The sequence below is a fragment of the Diceros bicornis genome, chromosome 1, assembly GCF_020826845.1.
Source record: "Diceros bicornis minor isolate mBicDic1 chromosome 1, mDicBic1.mat.cur, whole genome shotgun sequence".
Taxonomy (NCBI): domain Eukaryota; kingdom Metazoa; phylum Chordata; class Mammalia; order Perissodactyla; family Rhinocerotidae; genus Diceros; species Diceros bicornis.
Window position 1 is genome coordinate 281,855 of NC_080740.1, and position 25,059 is coordinate 306,913.

The 25,059-nt window shown below is 60.0% G+C and overlaps 1 protein-coding gene across 1 annotated transcript in view; it reads left to right on the top strand.

Moving 5' to 3' along the window:
• The first annotated feature begins 315 nt into the window (after positions 1–315).
• The window catches only part of WNT3A (Wnt family member 3A), a 41,124-nt gene continuing 16,380 nt past the window's right edge, over positions 316–25,059 (top strand). The window contains exons 1-2 of the mRNA XM_058553404.1: positions 316–448; positions 17,111–17,352. Coding sequence (XP_058409387.1) covers positions 378–448; positions 17,111–17,352 — 313 coding nt within the window. The 5' untranslated portion in view covers positions 316–377. The remainder of the gene's footprint in view (positions 449–17,110; positions 17,353–25,059) is intronic.

Genomic DNA, 25,059 nt, shown 5'->3' on the forward strand with positions numbered 1-25,059 from the left:
AGCCGGCGCACCCCGCGCACCCTGCGCACCCAGCGGCCACGGGAGGGGCCAGCGCCGCCGCCGCGCCAGCTTCCAGGGCCCCGCCCGCCCCCTGCCCGCCCCGCCCCGGCCCCGGCCCCGGCGGGCGCCCCCCGCGGCGCTGCCCCGCCCCCGCCGTCCCGCGCCGCCCCGGGCCCCGGCCCGCTGCCCGGCCGCCGGCCCACCTGGCGCAGCGCCGCCCTCGGAGCCCGCGCACCCGCGCACACCCGCGCACCCCGCGCACCCCGTGGCCGCAGGAGGGCCCAGCGCCGCCACCCGCCAGCTCCCAGGGCCCGGCCAGCGCCGGCGCCCGCGCTCTCGGGGCGGACTCCCGGCCCTCAGCGGTCCCCAGCCCGGCGATGGCCCCGCTCGGATACTTCTTATTCCTCTACGGCCTGAAGCAGGCGCTGGGCAGCTACCCGATCTGGTGGTGAGTGAGCCTTCCTAGTGTTCGCCCCGGCTCGGTGCGGCCCCCGCCGCCATCCCCTCGGGCAGGGCCCCGCGGTGACCCGGAGCCCGCGCCCTGCCCCTCCGGCTCCGCGCGCCGCGGGCGGGTTGTTTTCCTTGGCGGCCACTTTCGACCTGTTTGGGCCGGGGCTGGGACGCGAGTGGCGGAGCTTCCGGCGACCCAGATCTCCGGGCCTCGAGGGGCCCCTGGCGTCGGACGGGGCGGCCAGTGGGCTGGGGAGAGGCGGGAAGAGGGTCCGCCTAGATGGCACGAACACCGAGGCCAAGAGAAGCCGGGAGGGCGAGCTGGGGAGAGGAAGATCCGCCAGAGACTTTCGTTAAGGACCGTGTCTCTCTCTCTCTCTCTCTCTCTTTCTCTCTCTCTCTCTCTCTCACACACACACACACACACACACACACACACACCTTGAAACAAAGTCAGTGAGACAAGACCGAACAGCTCGGGGCAGCGCAGTTACGTAAAGACAGCGGGGACCCGGCCGGGAGTGGCGGGCGCACTGGGGCCAGAACCCGGCCCTGCGCGCCTCCCGCCTCTGCCCGGCGACGATGTCCCGAGGGACCCTCTCAGGAGGTAAAGAGGGAGAAAGCGCCGAGTCTGAGGGCTCCTGAGTGAGAGGCCCCAGGAACCCACACCTGAGAGGGCAGAAGCGCTCGGTCCTCTGTCCCAGACGAGGCACATTCTGGGGAGACCCCTCCCCCCACCCCTGTCCCCTGCCGAATCTGGCGATAGAGTTGCAGACAAATCAAGGGAAGGGTCTCGAGGGTCTACCGCACATACCACGGGGAGAGAGGGGCTCAGGGTTACCCTCCTTCCGGGGCATCTAATTCGGCAGAGCCCCCACAGGCCAGGGTCACCTCAGGCCCCCGGGGGAGGGGCGCTCTGAGATGCCCAAGATTCGACGAACACAACTGGAGGGAGTGCGGGCGCCGAGGGGCCGGGCGCGCAGCTGGAGCAGACCAAGAGCTGGGGAGAAGCCGCCACACACACATGCGCGCGCGCTCCCAGGAACCCGCTCCGACGGCTTGCCTGGAATTATAATAATTACGCCGAGGGGAAGGGGGGAGACCGAGCGAGTCGAAGTACGTCTAATCCGATAATAATTTTTCTCTTCGAGATGGTTCAGGAGCCGGGGCTCCTGGAGTGGGGGCGCGGGTCCGGGCGCGGCACGGTGGGGCGGGAGGGTGGCCCGGGCGGGGCCGGGGGCCAGGGGTCTGGGAGAGGCAGCGGGGCGGCAGAGATGCACTTGGGGGACCCCGGCGCCCTGGACCCTGCGCGCCCCGCACCGCGCGACACCTGCAGCTCCTGGTTGCCTTCCCGAGCGCGGGCTGCGACGAGAGTGCCTTGGGACGCAGGGCGGGCGTCAGTGTCCCCGCCGGCCATGGGAGCCAGGGGGAGCACGTCTGAGAGCCCCGCGGCCGCCCGCTCCGTGCAGGCTTCTAATTAGAAGCCGCCGCCGCATTCCTGGGCGCAGGAGGAAGCGCCTTCGCCCCCTCGCGCCTCCCGTAAAGAGGGGCCCTGTCACCAGCCTCCTGGCTACCCCACGCCAGGGAGCTTTGTCCTGTTGGCCCTGAGAGCCTGACCCTGCCTCCCCGCCCCCGACCCCGCGCGAGTGCCACCCTTTCACCTGGGCCATGTGTGTCCCGGCTGAATGGACCCTGAGACAAGCTCCTGCACCCGGGTTCTCCAGGCGAGCAGGGAGGGGCGTTCTGTCCCCCTCCCGCCCAGAGACCTACCCAAGCAAGAGTCTAGAGCAGCCCTTTGGCCCCAGAAAGAAGGGGGTGCATTGACCCCCCACTTTGCTCTGGGTGGGATTCTGACACCCAGCGGTTGGTTCTCCGTTTTGTGAGAAGTCTCCGGTGGACACACCCTCAGGACTCCCTGTGGAGGAGGGATTCCCTCTCCTCCTCCTCTCTGCCCCCAGGCCAGCTGGACAGGGAAGGACGAGGTCTCCCCACAGAGCACACACGCAGAATGGGGGAGACTCACAGAAAGAAATGGGGTTCAACAGCAGTGGGAAGGCTTTCTGTCTCCTGTCCCACCTGGCAGGACTTCCCACAGGGGCCTCCTCCCTTCTCCCGCCCTCCGGGCCCAGCCGCCACCAGCCCTCCCTTTACAACTTCTCACCTTCATGCTCAGCCTCCCTAATTGGTTGTTCTGTTCCACGTCCCTCCCCAAAGTGGAGCTGCCCCAGCCACGGGACTCCAGCACCTCACAAAGGAAAGTGAAAGTGAGGGGGCTTCCTCACCTGCAGAAACAGGGAGGAAACAGCCCAATCGCAGTCATTAGGCTTTTGAAGGTGGTGTGGCTCTTGGTGGGGGGGTGGAGGGAGAGGAGGAGGTGTCACGGCCAGCAGCACCCTGTGGGAATCTGAAGGGCCAACCGCCTCCCCAGGACCGTCTTGGAAGTGTCGTCCACTCATGGTGCCCGAGGTCCAAAGGCAGGTCCCAGCCGAGCCGAGACTGTCCTAAGACCGGAACGTTGAGAGCTGAGGAGACCTGTGAGAGCACGTGTTCTGGGCACCACCTGTGACAGGCGGGGAGTGGGGACCCACAGAAGGGACCAAGGCCAGGGCACCAGCGTCCTCTGGGGCCACGCACTGTAGGCCTGCAGGGAGGCGACCCCCACTCTCCTTACAGGCTGAGTCTCGCTGAAGTAGGACTGGTGATCAGAAGGGCCCCTGTGGACACAGGACAGGCCTCAGGGTCCGGGGGACACAGGGACCCTGGAGAACACGACCCGGAGGCACCAGCATCCCATGATGTGCTCTGGGCACCTTCCTCCCATTTCCTGGGCTGATGGCATCTTGTAATCCACCGTGGCCTGGCCTGGGCCCCAAGGTCAGCCTGGTGTCTCCCCGCCCCTCACCGTTGGGCCAGGCCCCTCTACTCCCCCGCCATGCTGAAGGCCACATTCCCTCCCTCCCTCCCTCTGCTCCACACCTGCACTGCCACCGGAGTTACTGCCCCGCGTGGCCACCGCTGCCCTGCCTTCACCAGCATGGAGAGCCAGGTGCCCCTTTTCCTGTCGGGACCCCCTCCTGCCGCCTGGCCCCTCATCATTCGCTGCTGGACCTCGGGCTCCCCAGCACAGAGGCTGCGCCTTGGAGTGGAGTGTGAGGCCACGTCCTCTCCCGCCCTTCAATGGGAGGTGGTCCTCGGTTCTCCCTCCTGCATGGCCTCCTCACCCTCCTCCCTAGCCCCCAGCCCCCCCCATGAAGACACACAGCTCAGAGCCTGTGTCCAGCCCTCCCTCCCCTCCTGGCCCCCAAGGAAGGCTGACTCAGCGGTCTCCTGCTCCCGCCTTCCAGAGCCTCCTGTCTACACAGCCTTCCCTGAGGCCAGCTTGATAGGCTCCTCGCACACAGGGTCGGGGGTGGGACACACGTCTGTCTGTCTGTCTGTGTCTCTCTGTCTCTTGCTCTCTCCGTGTGTCCGTCTGTCTGTCTCTGTCTTTCTCTGTTTTTCTGTTTCTTTCTCTCGTGTCCCTCTGTCTCTCTGTCTCTGTGTCCGTCTGTCTGTCTCTCTCTCTCTCCCCCTCTCTCTGTGTCCATCTGTCTGTCTGTCTCTCTGTGTCTGTCGGTCCATCTCGCTCTCTTTGTCCCTGAGGCTGGGGATTGCTGTAGCTAGCCTGTAAAACTGGTGAACCCTAGACAGCAGGTTGACCCCCAGTGTTGTAGGACCTCGGGGTGCTGGGCACAGCATCCCCCCAGAACCTCCATGGACACCCTTTGGGGAGGTAGGATGTCAGAAATGCCCACAGGTGGAATGTATGCGGCCGGAAAACCTGTTTCATACAACCAGCAAGTGGAGTCTCCTTTGTCTTGACCCCTTGAAAGCCCACTGTGGTGACCCTCCCTCCAGAGCCCAGAGCGTCACTCTCCACTCACGTCCATCCCCTCTGATGCGGCCCCCAAACATGCAGGGTTCTGTCTGGGGCTCCAGGGCTGCAGCATCGCCCAGGCTGGCTGCCCCTGCGTTTCACTGGGCTCATTGTCATTTTTCATAAAGTGATTTTCTGTTTTATTTGCATAAACCTGTTAGAATCCTTTGTGGCGGGAGAACAGTCAAGGAGAAATACAGTCTGAGAGGGGCTGTGAAATCCACTTTCCTCGGTGGGTCCCACTCGCACATCTCCAGCCTGGGGCAGGAAGCTCCCTGTCCCCGAGGGATCGGCCACAGTCTGGCCCGTGTGGCCCAGGACACAGAGGGCAGGGCCCAGAGATGCCACCTGTTCTTGCGAGTGTGGTCCACAGGCCAGAGCCCATTTGTGGACGGTTGTCCATGAAGAATTAAGGACAGAAATTGAAGATAGGTGTTTGGACATGCCCGAGCAGGCTGGCACAGCTGCAGCCTTCTTACATATTTATAATAATTGATTGGAAGTTTAAAACAAACCCAAAACCCAGGTCTTCCTCTAGCTGGTTTGAGAAGCACATTCTAGGTCTGCAGGCAGCCCTGTGGAGCCCAGTGATGCTGTCCTCGTGGCCACCGCCCCTGGGTGCTTCGCCACCTAGCGCTTGCTGTCCGGAGTTTGCACCAAGTGCAAGAGTTTGTATTTGCACTTCTAAGCGTGGTTGGAGGACTGGGGCCCCGTCCTTGAGACACGTCTGGAGAGGACCCCGCTGCTCTTTGGTGTGTCTGGGAGACGGTCGGGGAATGAGGGCTGGACTTCTGCGAGGCTCCAGGGAGGCTGGGAGCAGAGACTGCCGGTGGCAGGAGGCAGGTTTGGCTCTGGGGAAGACAGGCTTCCTGTCTGAGAGTGGGGCCCACACTGGTGCTTTGGAGGTGGTGAGCTGCCCGTCCCTGCAGGGGCAGGAACGGAGGCCCAGGAAGGGACAGCCTGCCACGGGTGGGGTCCCACGGATGCCTTGGTGCCTGAGAATCGAAGTTCACAAGGCCCCACTCCTCCCCCAACCCACGGTCACCACCACAGTGGGCAGTCCTCCGGGTAAGTCTCCTAAACTCCACCAGGCCCAGTTTTGGGTCGTTTGGCTCAATTTTTAGGTTAGACACGCACTGCCCACGTGGAAGGTCCTGGGTGGAGCCCTGCAGAGAAGCCCCCCGCACAGACAACAGGCGGGGACCCACCCAGCATCCTTTGCCCCCCTAGCCCGCCTGCCAGCACTCCCTCCCCACCTCCTCGTGCCCCCTGCATCCCCTCGTGCTCCCCCCAGCCCTGCTCAGCCAGGCCCAGGCTCCCCACTCCTCACCAGGCTGGGGGCTGCCCGCTCCAGGGTGCCCTGCCCTCTGCAGAATTGGCACAAGGACAGCACTGTGTCCTCAGCTGTGAAATCCATGGGCCCCGTCCTCCTTCCCCTTCTCCAGCCTTCACCCCCGGCAGCTGCCGGGTGAGACTCTGTTGAACAAACCAATGAACAAATGAAGGAATGAACTAGTGGAATCTTTTCTGTGAAAAACAGAAGCTGTGTTAGGTGCCTGTGCTGGGAACACAGGACATAGCTGACCGTTTCTATACGCCCCTCACTGGGTCCCCAGGACGCATGGGCAGCACTGCCTCGGTCTCCCTCCCGGCCTCCCCAGGTGACACCCTGGAGGTGTCTCGAGCTTTGGCGCTTCCACATTCCTTCCCCGACGAAACGTGCTGCTGCGCCCAGGGAACCGGCAAACGCATGGCCGCGGGCACAGGCCTCTGCCGCCTGCTCGGACTTGCTGAAGTATGTGTCAGTAATCCTGCGCCCGGCGGGCGGGATGGGGCTGGGACGGCTGCAGGCAGGGCGGCGGTGGGGGGGGGCCCACACTGGGACCCGGGACCCTCCCCACGGGCCCTCCCAGCTCCTGGGGAGGGGTCTTGCAGGCAGAAGAGAGGGAGAGCGAGGAGGCGTGTGGCCCCTTCCTGGGGACCCCACGGTGGGAGGAAAGAGGAAGCAAGACCTGGACGGCCTGCAGGCAGGTCAGCAGCCCTGGAGGGGCCTCGGCCCGTGTGGCTTAAGGACAGCCCGCCCATCAAGCTGGGCCGTCACCCCACAGGGTGACCAGCCTCCCCCGGGACCTGGGGTCTGAGGATGGGAGCCTCGTTCTGGATGGAGAGGCCTATCTCAGAAGACAGCCATTGGGGATGGGCCAGGCCTGCCAGAGGCCTCTCTCGTCACCCATGGGGAGGCTCACAGGACCGACCAGGGTGCCTCTGCAGAGACCCCCCAGGCCGGGAGGGCGGCACAGCTCCCTCGACTCCTCCTTCCCCTGGGCTTGGGCAGAGCTCTGCACTGGAGAAGGACAAGAAGACGTGGCCTTGCCATCCAGGCCGTGGCACCTTGCGGCCCAGACTGGAATTAGGAGCACGCTGGGCAGGAGGTGCGGCGTCAAGCGGCTCCCAGGCTGGGGGCACAGGGCGCTTCCTGGAGGAGGGGCCCGGGACGACGTGTGGGTAGAACTCGTGCCCCGGCCCCGCCACGGTGCTGATGGACCCGCCGTGCCCACTGGTCACCTCCCCTCCAGGAGCCTTGGATTAAAGGTGGTCCCACCACCTCCCTGGACAGACAGGGAAACAGGCCCAGGAGGGGAGGGGCAGAAATGGTGAAACAGGGGAATCATGGGGTCAAGCCCCTGCCCAGAGCCCCTCTGTCCTTGAAAACTGCTGTGAGGCCCCTGCCCCCGAGAGCCCTGCCCACGGTGCACCGGCCCCTCGCATTTGCTGGATTTTACTGCAGAAAGAAACTGAATCAGGACTCAGGAAACCTGAGAGCCTGCCCCCCATCAGGACCCACAGGGAACGGCGTCCAGGCAGGGGAGCAGGGCCCCCTTCGCCCTCAGCCTCCGTCCTGGGGAGCGGCTCCCGTCCTCCAGCCCCACTGCACGGTTACGGTCAAATCCACGTGGGTGAAGGCCATCTGCCCAGGGGCCCGGAGCTGGGCCAGGCTGGGTCCTGGGCGGCCTCCTTCCCAGCGCGTCACAGCCAGGCCTCCGCTCTAGCCTGGCAAGACGGTCTGGCGAGGCGCCCGGCCTTTCAAAGGGCCCTCCTCAACAGAGCAAGTGAGCGAGGGAGGAGGGAGAAAACCATTAGTGCTGGCGGGCGGCAGGCGTGGCTCACGTGGCCCCAGCCACAGGCTGGAACTGGAGTCTAGGGGCCACTTTCCGAACTGCACATGGGTGTGTTCTGGGTGGAAGGTGATGCCCCCTTAGAAACAAGTTATTACTAGAAAGTTACCCGACAGCAGGACTCACAGGCGTCCGGGGACCGGCCGTCGTCTCACGACCTGATCTAAGCATCTCTGGCTGCAGCTCCTCCAGGCTCACTCACCACCGTGGGCACGGTGTTCGAGCAGCCTGTGTTCTGCTTCCTGAGGCTCGAGTCGTCCTCTGCACCTCGGGGGCCTTCTCGACGACGGTGCTGGCAGTTACTCAGGCCCATGGTGTGGACGTGCCGTAATCGGCCCGCCTGACCCTCGGCCCTTTTGCTGTGTGGTCGGCCGTGTCTCAGGGCAGGGGTGCATCCAGTTTGGGCCCCTCTGGTGTTGAGGGGCCTGCGGGACGTCAGGTGTGGCGTCCAGCTGGGCAGTTAAAATTCTAGCTCCCTAGCTGGGCAGCAGCTAAAGGTGGGTGAGGGCTTCTCCTGGGCCATCCTGCACTGAGGGGTGGGCAGAGGAAGGGAGCTGCGGCAAGTTCCTCCTGGGGTGAGTCACGAGGCCAGGTGCAGAGTGAAGGAAACGGATGCGGAGAAGGCGGGCCGGCCTTGGCCTCTCCCTCGGGCTGGGTAGGGCCCTCATGCCCTGCGGTTCCCAGGACCAGCGCCCGGTTTCCCCATCAGGCCAGGGCTGGCCCACCCCTGAGGTATCATCAGCCAGAACATCCTGCTGTGACGATGGCCCTGAGGAGAGGAGGAGACACATGGTGTCCCTGAGGAGGGGTCATGACCTCCCATGACCCACATAGACAGGACCGGGGGACTGATTATGGGGTCCCCACCCCCAGCACTCCCTGGGCCAAGGGCAGGAGTGTGGCCATCGTCGAGCCAGGACACCACCGTCCCTTGTGTGAGTGACCCTAAGTCAGGCCCCTCTGTCCCTGTCTGGACCCCAGCAAGAGGTCAGCGTGAGCTCTTGGGAGTTGATGAGGCCGGGTCCACACTTGCAACCCCTCCAGAGGGCCCCTCTTGGAAATGAAGCACAGAGACCCTGGGTGCCTCCTGGGCCCTGGGAGTGGCAGTCAGCACCCTGCCAGGACGTCACCCTTCCCACCACACGGTTTCTGGAGTGTTCACTGTCCCTGCTTCCTTCTCTGTCACTACCTTGCTCTCTTTAGGATCCTCCCCACCTCTGGACGGGAGACGTGGAGTCTGACTACCCGGTGACCTCGCTCATCACTGGCTCCAGGACGCTGGGCTGGGGGAGGCGGGAGGGCCAGCCGCCTGGAGACAGATGGGCCACGGAGGGCGGGGCTCACCTCCCGGGCCCCATCCTGACTTGTATCGTGAGGACGCCGAGCGTCGCCCTCCCCAGATCCATAACCGAACTCATGTTCTCAAAGGGCAGTGCCAGAAGTTTCCAGAAGCCTTGGGCCCCTGGGAGCAAGAACCAGAGGAAACCCTGACACCAGACCAAAGGGTTTGGACTTGAAGGAGCCTCAGGTGGCTCCTCGCCAGCAGGGAGCCTTTGAAGTCCCAGGACTCGAAGCCGGATGCACCCTCAGCAATCCCAGAACCGGCGTTCTTCAACAGCACAACCCCTGCCATGCCTGTCGGAACAGGGCCCTGACTCAGCCGCCCGGGAACCCGCATCCGACTGTCCCTGTGGCACGTGCTGCCTGCCCAGGGCCCCCGGGGAGACCCAGCGCTCACCCAGCCACCTGGCGTGTCAACTGGGGAAACCGAGACACAAAGGATCCCAAAGCAGCGGGAGAAGCTGCCTGGCCAGGGGCAGGTGGGGCCACACGTGCACCCCTCAAGGACCGTTCCATGATGGAGACGGGGCCACGTGGGTCCTGTCCTGCTCTGTGTCTGGGTGAGTGGTGGCTGCATGGGTTTTGTGTATTAATGGGGTGTGCATCTTAGGTGTTGTCACGGACTGCATGTCATGTCCCCTGATTCACATGTGGAGGCCCTGACCCCCAGTGTGATGGTCTCAGGAGTGGGGCCTTTGAGAGGTGATGAGGTTTAGATGAGGTCATGAGGGTGGGGCCCCCATGAGGGGGTTAGTGTCCTTATAAGAAGAGGAAGAGGCTGGAGATCACTCTCTCTCTGCCATGGGAGGATCAGTGAGAAAGCGGCCCTCTGCAAGCCAGGGACAGAGCACCTGCCGGCCCCTGATCTTGGAGTTCCAGCCTCCAGATGTGAGAAATAAAAGTCTGTTGGTTAAGCCACCCCATCTGTGGTATTTGTTATGCAGCCTGGGCTCACTGAGACACCCACTCACAAATGCTGTCTTTATGTGCTGGCATTGAATACACTTTGAGGGCTTCGTGGTGTATTGGGAAGGGGCACCGTCATGCCAGAACTCGTCCACGATATTCATGTGCTGACCATGGCAAGAGGTCCCTGGGGCACCACCCATCCAGGTTGTGTGGGGTGGAGGGAGTCACACAGGGGCCAGGCTGGGTCGGGAACAGTCATCGGTAACCCCCACCTGAGGTCACAAGGGTGATGGTGACAGGGCAGGTGGGGCAGGTCAGCGGCTGGGCAGTGATCAATGGCAGGCACAGGCCTGAGCGAGGCCAGGGACTTGGAAGGGATAAATAACCAGCCTCCCCAAGAGAGAGGCACTGAGACGTGGGGCGGGGGAATGGTGGGGACACAGGCTGGTGGGAGGCAGAGAGCTGTCTGAAGGCCACGGTGACTGGCCAGCGAACATGGCCATGGCTCAGATCCTCAAGCTGCACATGGAGGGGCTACCAGCCCACGGGGTTCGGCCCTTTGGGCCTGAGCAGCTCAGCGGCAGAAGAGAAGAGCCGGTGTGAGCAGAGGAGGGAGTCGGGAATACGTCTGTTTTCTCTGTGCATTGAATGCCCAGGCGTCGTGGCTTCAAACAGCATCTGTTTATTAGCTCACGAGGCTGCAGGTTCCCTGCCCAGGGTCTCACGAGACCACAATCAAACTGCTGGCCAGTTTGGGGAAGAACGTGCTCCAACCTCACCCAGCTGTCAAACTCAAGTCTTGCGTTAGAGGAGCCAGTTCCCACGTACTTGCAGGCTGTTGGCCGGGACGTTCTCAGCTCCTAGAATCCGCTTTCTGGTACCGGAACACTTCCCCTCATCTCAGATCCATCGTCAAATCCCTGGATGGTCCCGACGTCTAACTTCTGCTGCCAGCTGGAGGCTCTGCTTTGGAAGCACACGTGAGGTTAGATGAACTCGGGCTGGTGGCCCAGATTCATATCTGCCATCCACTGCAAGTCCTGCAGATATTGCCAGCGTGATCCGTCTGTGTCACCGTCCCAGGCGGCAGGGTGGGGCCTTGGTGGTGCGACAGGGAGAGCGACCCTTCCCAGGGCGAAGAGCCCTCTGCCACCTTTCCCCCACACCACACATCCCCTCCCGAAAGCGCCCGCACAGCCCAGAGGGCCAGGCCCAAGGGGCAGGGACATGACGTCTTTATTTGCTCCCGCCACTAACTGCGCTCACCTTCAGTGGTGAATGGAGGCGACAGGCTGAAGTGGCATGGCAGTTCCTGATGGCACCAGGAGAATGCGGATTCTTCCATCTCAGGTGACAGTTGCGGAGATGACAAGAGGCCCTTGTCATCTGAGGTGCCCTCAGATTGGCACCTTGTTGGCTCAATAAGGAAACCGGCTCCCGAGTCACAAGCCTGTTCGCTGCCGTAACTGCTTCCCTCTCCTCCACTTGGTTTGGGCTGAGACAGGGCCGCAGGCTCCACTCCCCGTGTTCACCTCTTACTACCTGGCACATCTGTTGGTGGAGGGGCCACCCCAGTGCACTGCGATCATGAGCTTCACCAGCCTCTCCATGGGCGTCCTTCCTCTGTTCCGGGATCTGACTCAGGAGCCCAGGCACCTCTGATGCCTTTGCATTTTCTCGTTCTGAGCACATGGGGACGCGTAGAGGACCAGGGTGAGGACTGGGCGCCCCCGCCCCCCACTCATGCTGCCTCCTGTGCCTTGGAGACCCTCATCAGGCCAGGACGTGGTCCCCCAGGACACTGGGGCTTCTGCCCACTCCCGGTCCAGCCCAGCCCCTGGCCGGAGCGCCCGTCTCCTCCCACAGGCTGGAGGAAGGATTTACAGATGGTGGCTCCCAAGCCTTGATCGGTGGGGGCATCTGCCTTCTCCTCGGGTTAACGATCTGGATCCTTGGGGGCGGTCCCTGGCTTTGCTCAGATATGATTGACACGCAGCGGTGTGTGAGCCTCAGGCGTGGGAGGTGATGGTGTGATGTGTGTACACATTGCGAAATGATCCCACGAGGTCAGCAAACAGCGTCCGGACTTTTACATGATTTCTTTAATGACCCAGTTTATCCTTGAAGGCCCAGCTGAAATCCAGGGCCGATGGGCCCCTTTGACCCTTCCCCACCCCTCGTTTCCCGCACACCAGCCCCTCCCCTCGTCCGGTGGGAGCCCCCAGCCCTCTGTCCTCCTTGCCCTGGTCAGGGTCTGCATTGCCCATGCCCGCCAGCCAGAGCAATCTAAGGAACTAAGCGGGCCATTGGGTCCAGAGGGGTGAGAGAAGCCCCAGAGGTGAGAGGGGATCCAGCCGGGGCTGGCGGCCGGCACCCTGGCCTCACTCGCTCCTCCAGGAAGTGGCAAGCCGGGGCCTGCCAGGGAGGAGGGCTGGGAGGAGGCGGGGTGGGAGCTGACTCAGCACCCCAGGAGGGAGCTGGGGGGAAGCTGCGAACTTGGGAGTCCCCTGTCTGCCTGCCCTGGAGCTGTGGCCTGGGGGCGTGCGGGAGGCAGGGACACTGCGCAGGAAGGGCGGTCAGGAGGCCAGGCGGACGCAGGTCTGTGCTCTCTGCGGGAGGCCGTGGGGTTCTGGGGTGCCACCTCATCCCCCCACCCAGAATGAGGGTGGCAGGACCAGCACCTTGGGACTGACGGAGACGGAGAGGCCAAACCTTTTTCCTCCTGCCTGCACTCTGTGGCCCTTTTCTTCTCCACTCGCTCTGAACCTCCGTGCAGACAGGCCCATTCAATCAGTGAAGACAGATCCACTTGGAGTGGATTTTCCTCTCTCAGACCCTCCTCCCCATCCCCACTGGAGCTGGGCTGCTGGCAACAGAAGAGGAGGAGGAGGAGGGGACCCTGTGAGCCTCAGGAGCCAGACCCCCCAGAAACGCTCCGAGGGCAGAGTCATGACCATCGCCTGTCCCCAGCATTCCATCAGGAAAATGTTCAGCAGCCAGAAAAGGTGGGGAATGGGGACAGGCACATCTGCATGCCCACAAACCACGGTTCACTCTGCCGGGTTCGTCACGTACCCACCGGGCCCTCCTCTGCCCATCTGTGACTCTCACGGTTTGTGAGGCCTCCGCCCGCTTTGCCCGTGACACTCGGTGGCTCATGGGTAACTGGAGTCCGTCTGTTTAACAGATCACAGCCCACGTGGAGCATCAAAATGAGGACCGGGTGGTCTGAAGCGTCCTGGTTCCTGGGCTGCAGGAGTCGGAGCCTGTCAGGGCAGCCTCACTTTCAGTGACCAGTTGGTCCTGGCTTTCAAACAGAAGCCCCTTCAGTCCCGGGCAAACTAGGACAGTTGGTGCCCAGCCTCACCCCACACACAGGCCTCTGAGGCACCTGCACTGGGGCTCCCGGGTGCTCCAAGGTGCATGGGTGGAAAACCATAGCCTGGCTCCCACAGTGACCTCCCTGGCCTGGCATGGCCTCCAGGACCGGCCACGGCAGCCCTTTCTGGGTCTGAGGCAGAAGCAGCCTGGTGAGTGACCGGCCAGGCCACCCAGAGGGAGGAGAGAGGTGGCGTCTGAGCTACGGGGGGCGCCTAAGAAGCTGCTGCAGGAGCCCGACCCGGAGCCCCGATTCTGCCCCACCCAGCTCCCGCCGCCCTCACGGGGCCCCCGATACTTGATGCTCGGTTCTCAGGGCCCCCATGCGTCCCTCCACTTCTCACAGACAGTGTCGTGCCAGCTCTCTCACTGCCCGTTCCTGTCACTAGTGCCGATGGGGCGGGGGCAGGTGGCCTCACATGTGCGCCCCTGAGAGGACTTCCTGCTCCCAAAGCCCTTGGCAGAGCCCCTAGCACCTGCTTCTCGCCAGGCACAGGTGGGACGTGGGGACACACGGGGTCACTGGAAGAGATATCAGGAGGCAGAAATGCACTCCTGGCTCAGCCTGGGACAGGCAGAGCCATCCACACACGGTGCACAAGTCAGCATCGGCTGAGCGGTCACTGGGCCGGGACAGGGGCATCTTGGTGGGTGGGGGACATAGAAACGGGCTGGGGCGGGTTGGACAGAAGTGGAGGTGACGATGTTCTGAAGAAGAACCAGGATCGGGGGGTTGCTGTCTGTCTTACAGGCGGGAGGCCCTCCGTGCCATCACGGGCAGCATGGGCCAAGAGTGGCAGAGGGGGCACGCAGGCCAGGCATGGCCTGACTCCCCCGTCCTCACTGCCCCTCTCTGTGCTCAGGGCCCCTGCCCGGTGCATCTCCTCAGCCTGGAGGCCTGGCTTTCGCCCACTGGCTGGGTGCCCCCCGGGCAGAGACTGCTGACCTCGGCCGTGTGCGTGGCTTCCCTCCCATCCTGCCCTCTGTCTGCTTGGCTGGGGCTGATCCTTTGGGAAGCTGAGCACCAGGTCAATGCAGGGCCCTCCCGGGAGGCAGCCGCTGTGGTCTCCACTCAGAGCCGTCTGTGCAGGGCAGGTGCAGGAGGGTGAGACACAGACCGCAGGATACCTCCTGCAGAGGAAAGACCACAGGCCGGGTGAGAGCAGACGGCTGGCCCTTCTGGAAACCTTGGGGTCCTGGGCCATGGGGCGGGCGTGGGAGAAACCTGGGGAGGTCAGGCCTGGCCGGGCGCTGGCTTTCAGTAGCCTTCACAAGTAGGGCACCGACGAGTGAGCCTGGGGCAAGACCCAGCTGGGGACAAGGGCAGGCCTGCGGTGTCCGGCACAAGGTCGTGGCTGGTTTGTGGCTCATCAAGACTTTCAGTCGGAGGACAGACAGACGGGGGAGCGCGAGGGAGGGGTCAGATACAGGGCGTGGACGGGCGAGGGACCCAGGGGGCAGGGAGTCTGGTCTGGCTGTGTCGGGCCTCCCCCGCGATCAGGGACACAGGGGCCGGCCGCCCATGGGGAAGAGACTCGGCTCCGCTCAGGCGGCAGACAGCAAGGAGGGTGGACACTCCCAGGACGACAGGCCTAACTCTGAGAGATGAGGGATCAGGAGCAGGGGACCAGGAGAGGACAGTGCGACACTGCACCCCGGAAGGGTGGGAAACACTCAAGTCCGGGACTTCGGAGCTGAAGGCTCCCCCACCCCACCGGCACACACGCTGCAGAGGGGCGGCCGAGCGGGTGACCACAGTGGGGTTGGGGAGGCCGAGATGAGTAGACAGAGCCCCGAGTTGTCCAGGGCCTGGTGCAGACAGAGGGCGTGTGCGGGAGGCTGGTGTGGGGGGAGCAGGCTGGACAGGCCCAGAGTCCAACGGGGCCGTGACAAGGAAGCATCTGCCTGCACCCAGCGCGAGGTGCTGCAGGGCGTGGGCCCTGGGCCCCAGGTGAGGTGGCCCCAGAGACCTGGAAACCAAGGAGGGAAGGGCATCGGGGTCCTCTGGTCTGACCCCCAGAGGCATACGGTTTCTCTGAGAGACAGTGGGTCCTGTGTCCTGCCCCTCCCTCGCAGCTGGATGGAGACAGGTTAGACTCAAGTAGGACCTGAACGTCCGTGTCAATGCGGGTGTGTGGGCTGCAGAGGGACACAGAGGCCCCTGTCCTACCTTCTCGGGGTGCTCAGTTCTCCCAGAGGAGAGGAGGTGCTGAACAAGAGGACCCTCTGGGGTTCAGCAGAGGCACCAATAGAGCGGCCATGGCCTCAGTTTCCCCAAACAAGGGAAGGAGACACAAGCTGTCTCTGGACCCCCCGGAGCCAGTCCCCAGAGCAGGGACTTCTTGCCAGGCCTCGAGGCTGGACCCACCGGGAGGCCCAAAGGATGGAGGGTCCGGGATCCCTGAGAGCATGTGGGCAGGGCCCGCTCCTCTGTGCTCAGAGGCAGCTGGTCTCCCGGGGCCCGTGCGTTTAGAACCCATGGGCACCCTAGAGCTGCCCCCGAGCTGTGCTCCTGGCTCCGGGGCCTCCACGCCTGCGTCCCCCTGCCCCTCCCAGGCACCTCCAGACCCCTCGTGAGGTCAGTCTTCTGCGCAGAGGCCCGCCCCGGGGTGAGGAGGTGCCAGACGCAGAGGAATTAGGCCGAGTTCTGCCTGCAAGGCCCCCACAGACTCACGCGCCCACAGGCGGCAGGGCCCAGCACGCGTCGGCCTGAAGACGCTCTCTCCCCTCTAACGCTAAAGGACCTGGCGGTTCTTCAAAGTCGAGAGGTGATGGCACAGAGAAGCAGACACAGTCAGTCAGTTTGACACATGAACACGTGTGCAGCCTGCACCCCATCACACACAGCACCTCTGTCACCCCGGACCATCGAGGCCCCGTGGGACCCTCCACGGTGACCAGAATGTTCCGTAACGCCCAGCATGGCAGCCGGGGCCACGTGTGGCTGGTGTGACTGAGAAACCAAATTTCCCTTTTTGTTGTTATCATTTGGGTTGATTTGCATCTCCTTGGCGCGTGTGGCGAGTGGGAATCCCTGCAGAGCGCAGCCTGAGAGGCGTTCCCTGGGGTCGCCTTCCGGTCTCCCCATCCTCCCATGTGGATGAGGGCATGACCGGCCTGGTTTTGGTGCCCATCCACGGTGTGGCCTTGGTCTTGGAGGAGTGGTAGGCATGCTGTCAGGCCTCCCTTCCGCCCCCGCGGGAGACCCCTGCCCGCCACGTGCACAGTCCGCTCCTCTCTCTTCCCGAGCAGCACCCGCCCCAGTGCCCCTTCTGCTCACTGACCCACGTGACCCTACTGACCCCAGTGACCCACACCCCCATGGCCCATGCCCCTATGGATGTAGACAGGGGTGTCTCTGAGTTTTGCTCTTGCCATCAAGCCCAGTGAGCATTCCTGAGCGTGTCAGGTGGTGGACGCATGTGGTCACGTCTGTGGGTAACTGGCTGCAGCAGGCTGGCACAGCAGGCGGTTCAGCAGTGATTCTGCCCGTGTGATCCTGTGGCTGTGTGCCATCTTGCCACCCCAGAAGTATCCTTGTCCCTCTTGCCCCAGACCTGGCAGCCCCTCCTCTGGGCAGCAGTGTGACAGGGCAGTGGCACTGTCACACTGTGTCCTCGGGCTCTGTTCTCTGCCGCCCCGACCCTCAGAGCGGGGCGCCCACAGTCTGTAGGAGGCAGCCCCACTCTCCCTGGGTTTATCTTCCATCACTCCGCGTGCACATCTGGCGTTGTGTGCTACATCTCGGTACGGGGTAGGGACAGGCTTCCTCCGCAGTAGAAGCACGGCTCGCCCTGGAAGGCACGAGGGCCCGGAAAGACAGGGCCCGTGTGCGTCCTCCAAGGAAGGCCCGCCCTAGGGCAGGTCCGACTCCTGCTCCTGTTCCACGGGCCGGCGGGCAGCTCCCCACTAACCAGGCCTCCTGGTCCCCCTCTCCCAGGTCCCTGGCGGTTGGGCCACAGTACTCGTCCCTGGGCACACAGCCCACCCTCTGCGCCAGCATCCCGGGCCTGGTCCCCAAGCAGCTGCGCTTCTGCAGGAACTACGTGGAGATCATGCCCAGCGTGGCAGAGGGCGTCAAGATCAGCATCCAGGAGTGCCAGCACCAGTTCCGCGGCCGCCGATGGAACTGCACCACCATCAACAACAGCCTGGCCATCTTCGGCCCCGTGCTGGACAAAGGTACAGCCTTCCCGGCGGAGGTGGCAGCCTGTGGGTGCCTTGGGGTCAGAGCCAGCTTCCCCCTTGGCAGGGGCAGGGTGGGCACAAGCCGCTCTCCCGCTTGCCCGGTGTCCCCCTGTGCTCGGGCACCTCCCACAGGTAGGTAGTGCTGCACAGACCTCATTGCCGCCAGCATCTCCCCCCCCCGGGGGGCCTTTCCCTCACTCGCCCGTCGCGGGGGGACGGGGGCTCCTGGAGCTTGGGGAGGACGTGGGATCACACAGAGAATCCTCCTGCTTCCCCTTTGCCAAAAGGAAAGTGCAGGGTTCCAGGGGGACAAGGTCGACCACCACAGGCCTCCCGCAGGAGCCAGGGCTTGGAGAGAAAATGCAGCAGAACGCAGGGAGGCCGAGGGTCTGGGCAGCAGAGGCACCCCGCGGAGCTCTCCAGGGTCCTGAGCGGGAGGTGGTGGGGAGAGGAGATGAGGAGGCTGGGCATTGGTTAGCTCTAGGTGAACGGCGGATTTTCATGAGCTGTAGTGGTTTAAATGACAATAATCATGTGCAGAACGTCTCAGCACCTGCAGATGAGAGAACAGCACCCGCAGGCAGGGCCAGGCACCGCCTCCTGGCTGGGCCTGTTCTCCCGCGTCTGACTGAGAGGCTCGGGAACACTCGAGGTGGCCTCTACACGTGGCCTGGGCCTGCGGGCAAGTGGGGGGGTGGGGGAGAGGGAGAGGGAGAGGGCTTCTTTCACTCAGCATAATGTTTTCAAGATTCATCTGCAGTGTACTGTCAGTGCTTCATTCCTTTTTAAGGCTGAATCATATTCCACTGTATGGATGACCACACTGTTTTGTCCATTGATCCACTGACAGACGTTTGGGTTGTTTCCACCTTTTGGCTGTTGTGAGTAGTGCTGCTATAAACATTTTTGTACAAGTATCTGTTTGAATACCTTTTTCAAATCTTTTGGGGTGTATTCCTAGGAGTGGAATTGCTGCATCATATGATAAGTCTATGTTTAACTTTTTGAGGAATCACCAAACTTTTCCATAGCAGCTGTACCATTTTACATTCCCACCAGGAATGCACAAGGGTTCCAATTTATCCACATCCTCACCAATACTTGCCATATTCTGCGTTTTTTTTCCTTCTAACCATCCCAGTGGATGCAAAGTGGTGTCTCATCGTTTTGATTTGCATTTCCCTGATGGGTGATGATGGTGAGCATCTTTTCATGTGCTTATTGGCCATTTGAATGTCTTATTGGGAGAAATATCTATTCAAATCCTTTGCCTAGTTTTTAATTGGGTTGTTTGTCTTTTTCATGTTGAGTTGTAAAAGTTCTTTATATATTCTGTATATGAGATCTTATCAGATATGATTTACAAATATTTTCTCCCATTGTGTAGGTTGTTTTTTCACTTTTGTGAGTGTCCTTTGATGCACAAAATTTCCTGGTCTTAGGGGGAAAACGTTTCTGTCTTTCACTTTTGAGTATATAAAGTTAAATGTGGGTTTTTCATAACTGCTCTCTATCAGATTAAGCTCTATTCTATCCCTGGTCTGTTGAGTGTTTTTATCATGAAAGAGTGTCACGTTACATCAGATGCTTTTTCTACATCAATGAAGACAATTGCATGGTTCTGCTCCTTCATTCTATTGGTGTGGTGTGTTATTATTTGTTGGTTTTCTCATCTTGAACCACCCTTGCATTTTTGGGATAAATCCCCCTTGGTTGTGGTGTATAATATTTTTAATATGCTGGAGGATTAGGTTTACAAGTATTTTGTTGAAGTTTTCTGCATTGATATTCATAAGGGTCTGTAGTTTCTTTTCCTGTAGTGTCTTTGTCTGGTTTTGGTATCAGAGTAACACTGGCCTCATAGAGTGAGTTAGGAAGTGTTTCCTCCTCTTCAGTTTTTTGGAAGAGTTTGAGAATGATTGGTGTTTATTCTTCTTTAAATGTTTGGTAGAACTCACCCATGAAGATTTTCTTTGTTGGGAGGTTTTAAATTACAGGTTCAATCTCTTTACTTGTTACAAGTCTGTTCAAATTTTCTATTTCTTCTGGAGTCAGTTTTGGTAGTTTGTGTGTTTCTAGGAATTTCTGGATTTCATCTGGGTTCATCCTCCGTTTTTAGAGGATAGTTTTGCCAGATGTAGAATTCTTGGTTGACAGTGTTTTCTTTTAGCACCTTGAACACGCCCTCTCACTACCTTCAGGCCTCATTGGCTTCTGACGAGAAACTGGCTGTCAATCTTATTGAGGATCCTTTGTGTGTGATGAGTTGCTTCTTTCTTGCTGTTTCAAGATTCTCTCTTTGTCTCTGTCTTTTGACAATTTGATTAAAATATGTCTTGGTATGGATCTCCCTCTGTTTATCCAACTTGAAGTTTGTTGAACTTCTTGGAAGTATAGATCCAAGTCTTTTATCAAATTTGGAACTTTTTTGCCATTATTTCTTCTAATATTCTTTCTGCCCCTTTCTCCCTATCCTCTCCTTCTGGGACTCCTCTGATGCGTATGTTGGTACATTTGATGGTGTTCCACAGTTTGTTCAATTTTCTTCATAATTTCAATTGGACTATCTTCAGGTTCACTGATTCTTTCTTCTGCCTGCTCAACTCTGATGTTGAAAACTTCTAGTAACTATTCCATTTAAGTTTGTGCTTTTCAGCTCCACAATTCTTATTTGGTTGCTTTTTTATAATTTCTGTCTCTTTATTGATATTCTCTCTTTGATGAGACATTGTCCTCCTGGTTTCCTTTATCTCTTTGAGCATGTTTAGGACAGTTGATTCAAAGTCTTTGTCTAGTACATCCAATGTCTGTGCTTCCTCCGGGATAGTTTCTGTTAATTTCCTTTTTCCTATGAATGATCTGTACTTTCTTGTTTCTTTACATGCGTTGTACCTTTTTGTTGAAATCTGTACCTTTTGAATATTATAATATGGACACTGAGGAAATCAGATTCTTCCTCCTCCTTGGGGTCTATAGTTGCTTATTTGTTTAGTGCCTTTTCTAAACTATTTTTTATGGCTATATTCTTTGTCATGTGTGGTCTCTGGGCCCTCTGTTTCTTTAGCTGGCAGTTTGGCAGAGATTTGCTTAATATCCTGGAACAAAAACTAAAAGCTTCCTACTCTGTGGTTTTGCTGCTGTGCCTGCATGCTGCCTTTGAGACCTAACCTCAGAGGCCATGCAACACCACATTCTGTTGGTCAACACAAAGGCCCACCTGGGTTCTAGGCTGGGGACACAGACCCCTAGAGGGCACATCAAGGTCACCTTGTGAGACGAGCATGAAGGATGGGAAGTGCACTGGTGCAGCCACCTCCAGGGGGTGCCATCCACTCCAGAATGGGCTGGCGGAGACTTGCTGGCTGAGGCAGGGTCCCAGGGACCACAGCTGAACATGAGTCAGCAGCGACAGTAGGCCACAGAGGACCTGGGGAGAAAGTGGTGCCAGAGGAAGGCAGCTCAGGCAAAGACAGGGCGGCTCACGTTAGCAAAGTCCCACTGAGGCCTACAGTCCCGAGGGGTGTTGGTGATAGGATGGCCAAGGCCATGCATCTCTCCCACATACCTGCTTCCCTGTCGTGTCAAGGGCAACCCTGTCCTTCTGTTACCTGGGGCGCCCATGACATCTCCCCATCATAAGTCTCATCGGCAATACCTTCAGTGTCAATGCTGAATCCAGCCACCCCCACCAAGCCCAGCCGTCCTGACACCCTGCATGATCACAGTGGCTCCTATGCACCTGCTCAATGCCATTCTTGGTGTCCCTGCGGCCAGGAGAGCAGTGTCAGACCACGTCGCTCCTTCACTCGGCCCCTCCGGGGCTCCCAGCTCTCTCGAATCCTTTGGCCTTGCTGCCTCATTTTCTTCTTCCTCTCCATCATCCCTGTGCTCCTCTCCTGCCCCACTGGCCTCCTGGCTGCTTCCCAAACACCGAGAGCAGCTCCGTCCTCAATCCTTTGCCATCACGTCCCTGAGCCTCCCTGTGAGCCCTGTGAGGCCACGCTGCTTGCCCTGTCTGCCTTGCTGGCATGTGGTCAGTGCCAACGGTAAGAACTAATGGCCTTGCTCAGACCCAGCAGCTGCAACACAGAGGAAGGAAGGAGAACAACGGAGCCTGGGAGGAAGACGCACTGCTGCCTGCATGTGGTCCCAAGGGCAGCTGAGCATTACACTAAGGGATAGTGGGGACTGATGGCGTTTGTTCAAGGGCCTGGGGCTCCCGGAGATCAGACGGTCCTGGCCACCATCCCCAGGCGGGCCCATGTTCTCGGTGGGGTGGGGAGGTCATGCTGTGTGATCTTGACCTGCAAGTCACCTTGCTTCCTGGAGCGTCAGCATTCCCTGTCTATAAAATGGGAGAATAAGTGTCACTTGACCAACTTCACAGAGCTGCTGGTTGGGGTAATTACATAGCAAATCCCCACGGGGATGGCTGTGCTGTGTGCGGGAGGAGTCAGGTCAACAGGGGCATGTGGCACACTGGGCAAGTGTATGTGAGTGTGTGAGCATGTGTGTGTGTGAGAGTGTGTATGCATACATGTGTGCATGTACCTGTGTGTACACACAGGTGTGTGCATGTGTGTATGTGCGTGCATGTGTGTGCACGCATGTGTGAGCATGTTGTGGTACACGCATGTGTGTGGTGCAGTTGCTGCCCCCACGGATCCTGTGCTGTGTCATGGCTGGTGGTATCATGGGCCAGGGAGGTGTGTTCAGTCCTTGCACGGTGGCCCAGGCCATCTAGATTCCTGGCTCCAGAGCCCAGATGGGGGTGCTTAGGAATCCCACTCCCCCAGGGGAGAAGGAAATGGCAAGATTTCAGGAAGAAGGCGGGAACCTGTCCCACCTGGAGAGGCCACCATCCAGGTGGTGGAGGAAGGCTGTCTTGGGCCCCGCCTGGAAGCCAGGGAGAGAAGCGTGGGTTTACTTCTGGGCTCTATTCTACCCACTGGGCCACACGTCTGTCTGTGCCCGGGGCCGTGCCGTCCTGATTACTGCGGCTCTGTAGTAAGTTTGGAATCAGGAAATGTGAGTCCTCCACTTTGTTCTGCTCTTCCAAGATTGTTTAGCTGTTCAGGGCCCCTTATGATTCCATATGAATTTTAGCATCAGTTCATCAATTTCTGCAAAAAGACTTGGATTTTTAGGGATTGCGTTGAATCTGCAGATTAATTTGGGGAGTGTTGCCGTCTTAACAATGTGAAGTCTTCTGATCCATGAACACAGGATCATTTATTTAGGTCTTCTTTAATTTCTTTCAATGACACTTTGTAGTTTTCAGTGTAGAGATCTTGCATTTCTCTTGTTAAATTTATTCCTGAGTATTTTATTCTTTTTGATGCTATTGTAAGTGGAATTGTTTTCTTAATCTGATGTTTGCATGTTCACTGCTGAAGTATAGAAACATGGTTGAGTTTTAGTGTTGATCTCATACTCTGTAAACTTGCTGAAGGTTCGTCAGTTCTAATAGGTTTCTATGCATTCCTTAGGATTTCATGTCATTTGCTAACAGAGACAGTTTTACGTCTTCCCTCCAACCTGGACACCCTTCATTTCTTTTTCTTGCTCGGTTGCCCTGGCTGGAGCCTCCAGGACGATGTTGAAGGGCAGTGGGCAGAACGGGCACCGCGATTTCCTCCTGGTCTTAGGGGAACAGCCTTCAGTCTTTCACCACTGGCTGCAGTGTTCGCTGAGGGCCTGTCCTGTTCCCAGGTTTTACAGATCTAGATGTGAGGATCCTCATTCGCATCAATAAATAGATAATGTGTGAGAGTTTTGATATAATGTGTCTCTCGATTCTTTGAATTTTTTCTGAGTTATTTGTGCCAAAATCAAAGAGTGACCGTCAAAAAGTTATGAAAACCTGTCAGCTTGTGACTCAGTCGCGCTCTCTTTCGTTCTGTGGGAACGAGGAGTGGAAGCACTGGATGGGCACAGGGCTTGCCGGCCCAGTTGTTACAGATGACCCCAGGGCTAGACCCGCACCAGGAGAATGGGTGGTCGAGTGGGAGGCGAGTGGTCCTGGAAGGGCAGGCAGGAAAGGAGACGAGGGTGCTTGGAACCACCGCGCTGTCTAAGGGCCCGGCCTGTCTGTGTGTCCCCTGGGGACATGTGGACCCACCTTGGAGACCCCTTGGACGCAGTGTCATCCTCCCTGGCTGCGGGCCCCTGCCTTTCTCTTCATGTTCATACATGTGTCCCCTCATCCTCGGCTCCAGACCCTCAATCCTGCAGCCCTGCTGAGTCCCGAGAGCACCTCCATTGGGCAGCCGCAAGGTCTGCCCTGCGGCCTCTGTGCCCACTCCCTGCCACTCTGCTCTTCTTCTGCGTCACGCCCCCCCAGCAGCCAGGCCCTCTCCCCAGGACGGGTCCTACTCCCAGAGCTGCCGCCCCCACCCCCTCCCTGCCCCTCAGCCTGACACCATCAGTCTCTGCGGCCCTCATCCTTTCCAGCTCCTTCAGCTCTCAGCCACAGGTCCCACCTGGGGGACGGCTCTGCTTCCCGGCTCTGTCCGCATCTGCAAGTGTCATCACTCTCCCGGGCTCTGCGGGGCGCTCATGGGTCTGTGTGGGGCCCCGCCACGTGCAGCACATATGCACGGCAGGCACACGGGCAGCACCAAGGTGTGGGTGCTTTGTGAGGAGGTGCTGAGGGGGTGACTGGAAGATGAGCGAATGCGTGGGTCTCTGAGGGCGGACACCCTGGGGGAGGTGCCCCTGAGCTGGATCTCGAAGGGTTTTCTCTTTCTTTAAAACATGTACACGCTGCGTTCCTGGCCGCCTGCTGTGTCCTACACACAGCAGCAAATCCAATCCTAACACTTATCCCACGAGCCAGAGCTCCGGTTACAAGTGAGGAGACGGGCACAGTGGAGGGCCGCCTAAGCCTCCTGAGGATGCCCCAGCCTGCAAGGGGTCTGCAGGGCTCTGCAGGGGAGAGTGGGCCCTGCAGGTGCCCAGGGCCTGCCCTGAGGAGCAGACAAGCTGCTGCCTTCCGGGCTGGGGCCCTGGGGAGCCCCCTCCCCCTCTGCACCCGCTCGCTTCCTCGAAAGCCTCTCAGGGGAGGTCTGGGCTCCAGCAGGCCCCTGGCACTCTTGTGCAGCCTAAAAGTTCAGCCCCCTGTCCCCCAGGTCCATACCCCCGTGCCACTCCCCCATGTCCTCCCCCTTGTCCACTCTACCCCATGTCCACTCCCCATGTCCACCCCTGTGCCCACTCCCCCATGTTAACTCCCCATGTCTACCCCCGTGTCCACTCCCCATGTCCACCTACATATCCCCTCTCCCCCATGTCCACTCCCCATGTCCACCTCTGTGTCCCCTCCCCCATGTCCACTCCCGTGTCCACTCACCATGTCCACCCTCATGTCCACTTGCGTGTCCACTCCACATGTCCACCCCGGTGTCCACTCCCCACGTCCACCTCCATATCCCCTCTCCCCCATGTCCACTCCCCATGTCCACCCCCGTGTCCACTCCGCATGCCCACCCCCATATCCACTCTCCTCCATGTCCACTATCCTATCTCTGCCCCTTGCTCCCTTGGGCCCTCGCCTCCGTCTCTCCCTCCCCCTCTCACAATCCTGCAGCCTCGGCCCCCACACCCTCACCACTTGGTCTGAATGGGGAGGAGGAAGCCCCCTCCCCCTCTCACGCCACCGGGGCTGAGAAATGGCCGGATTCATTGTGGCCACAGAGCTGA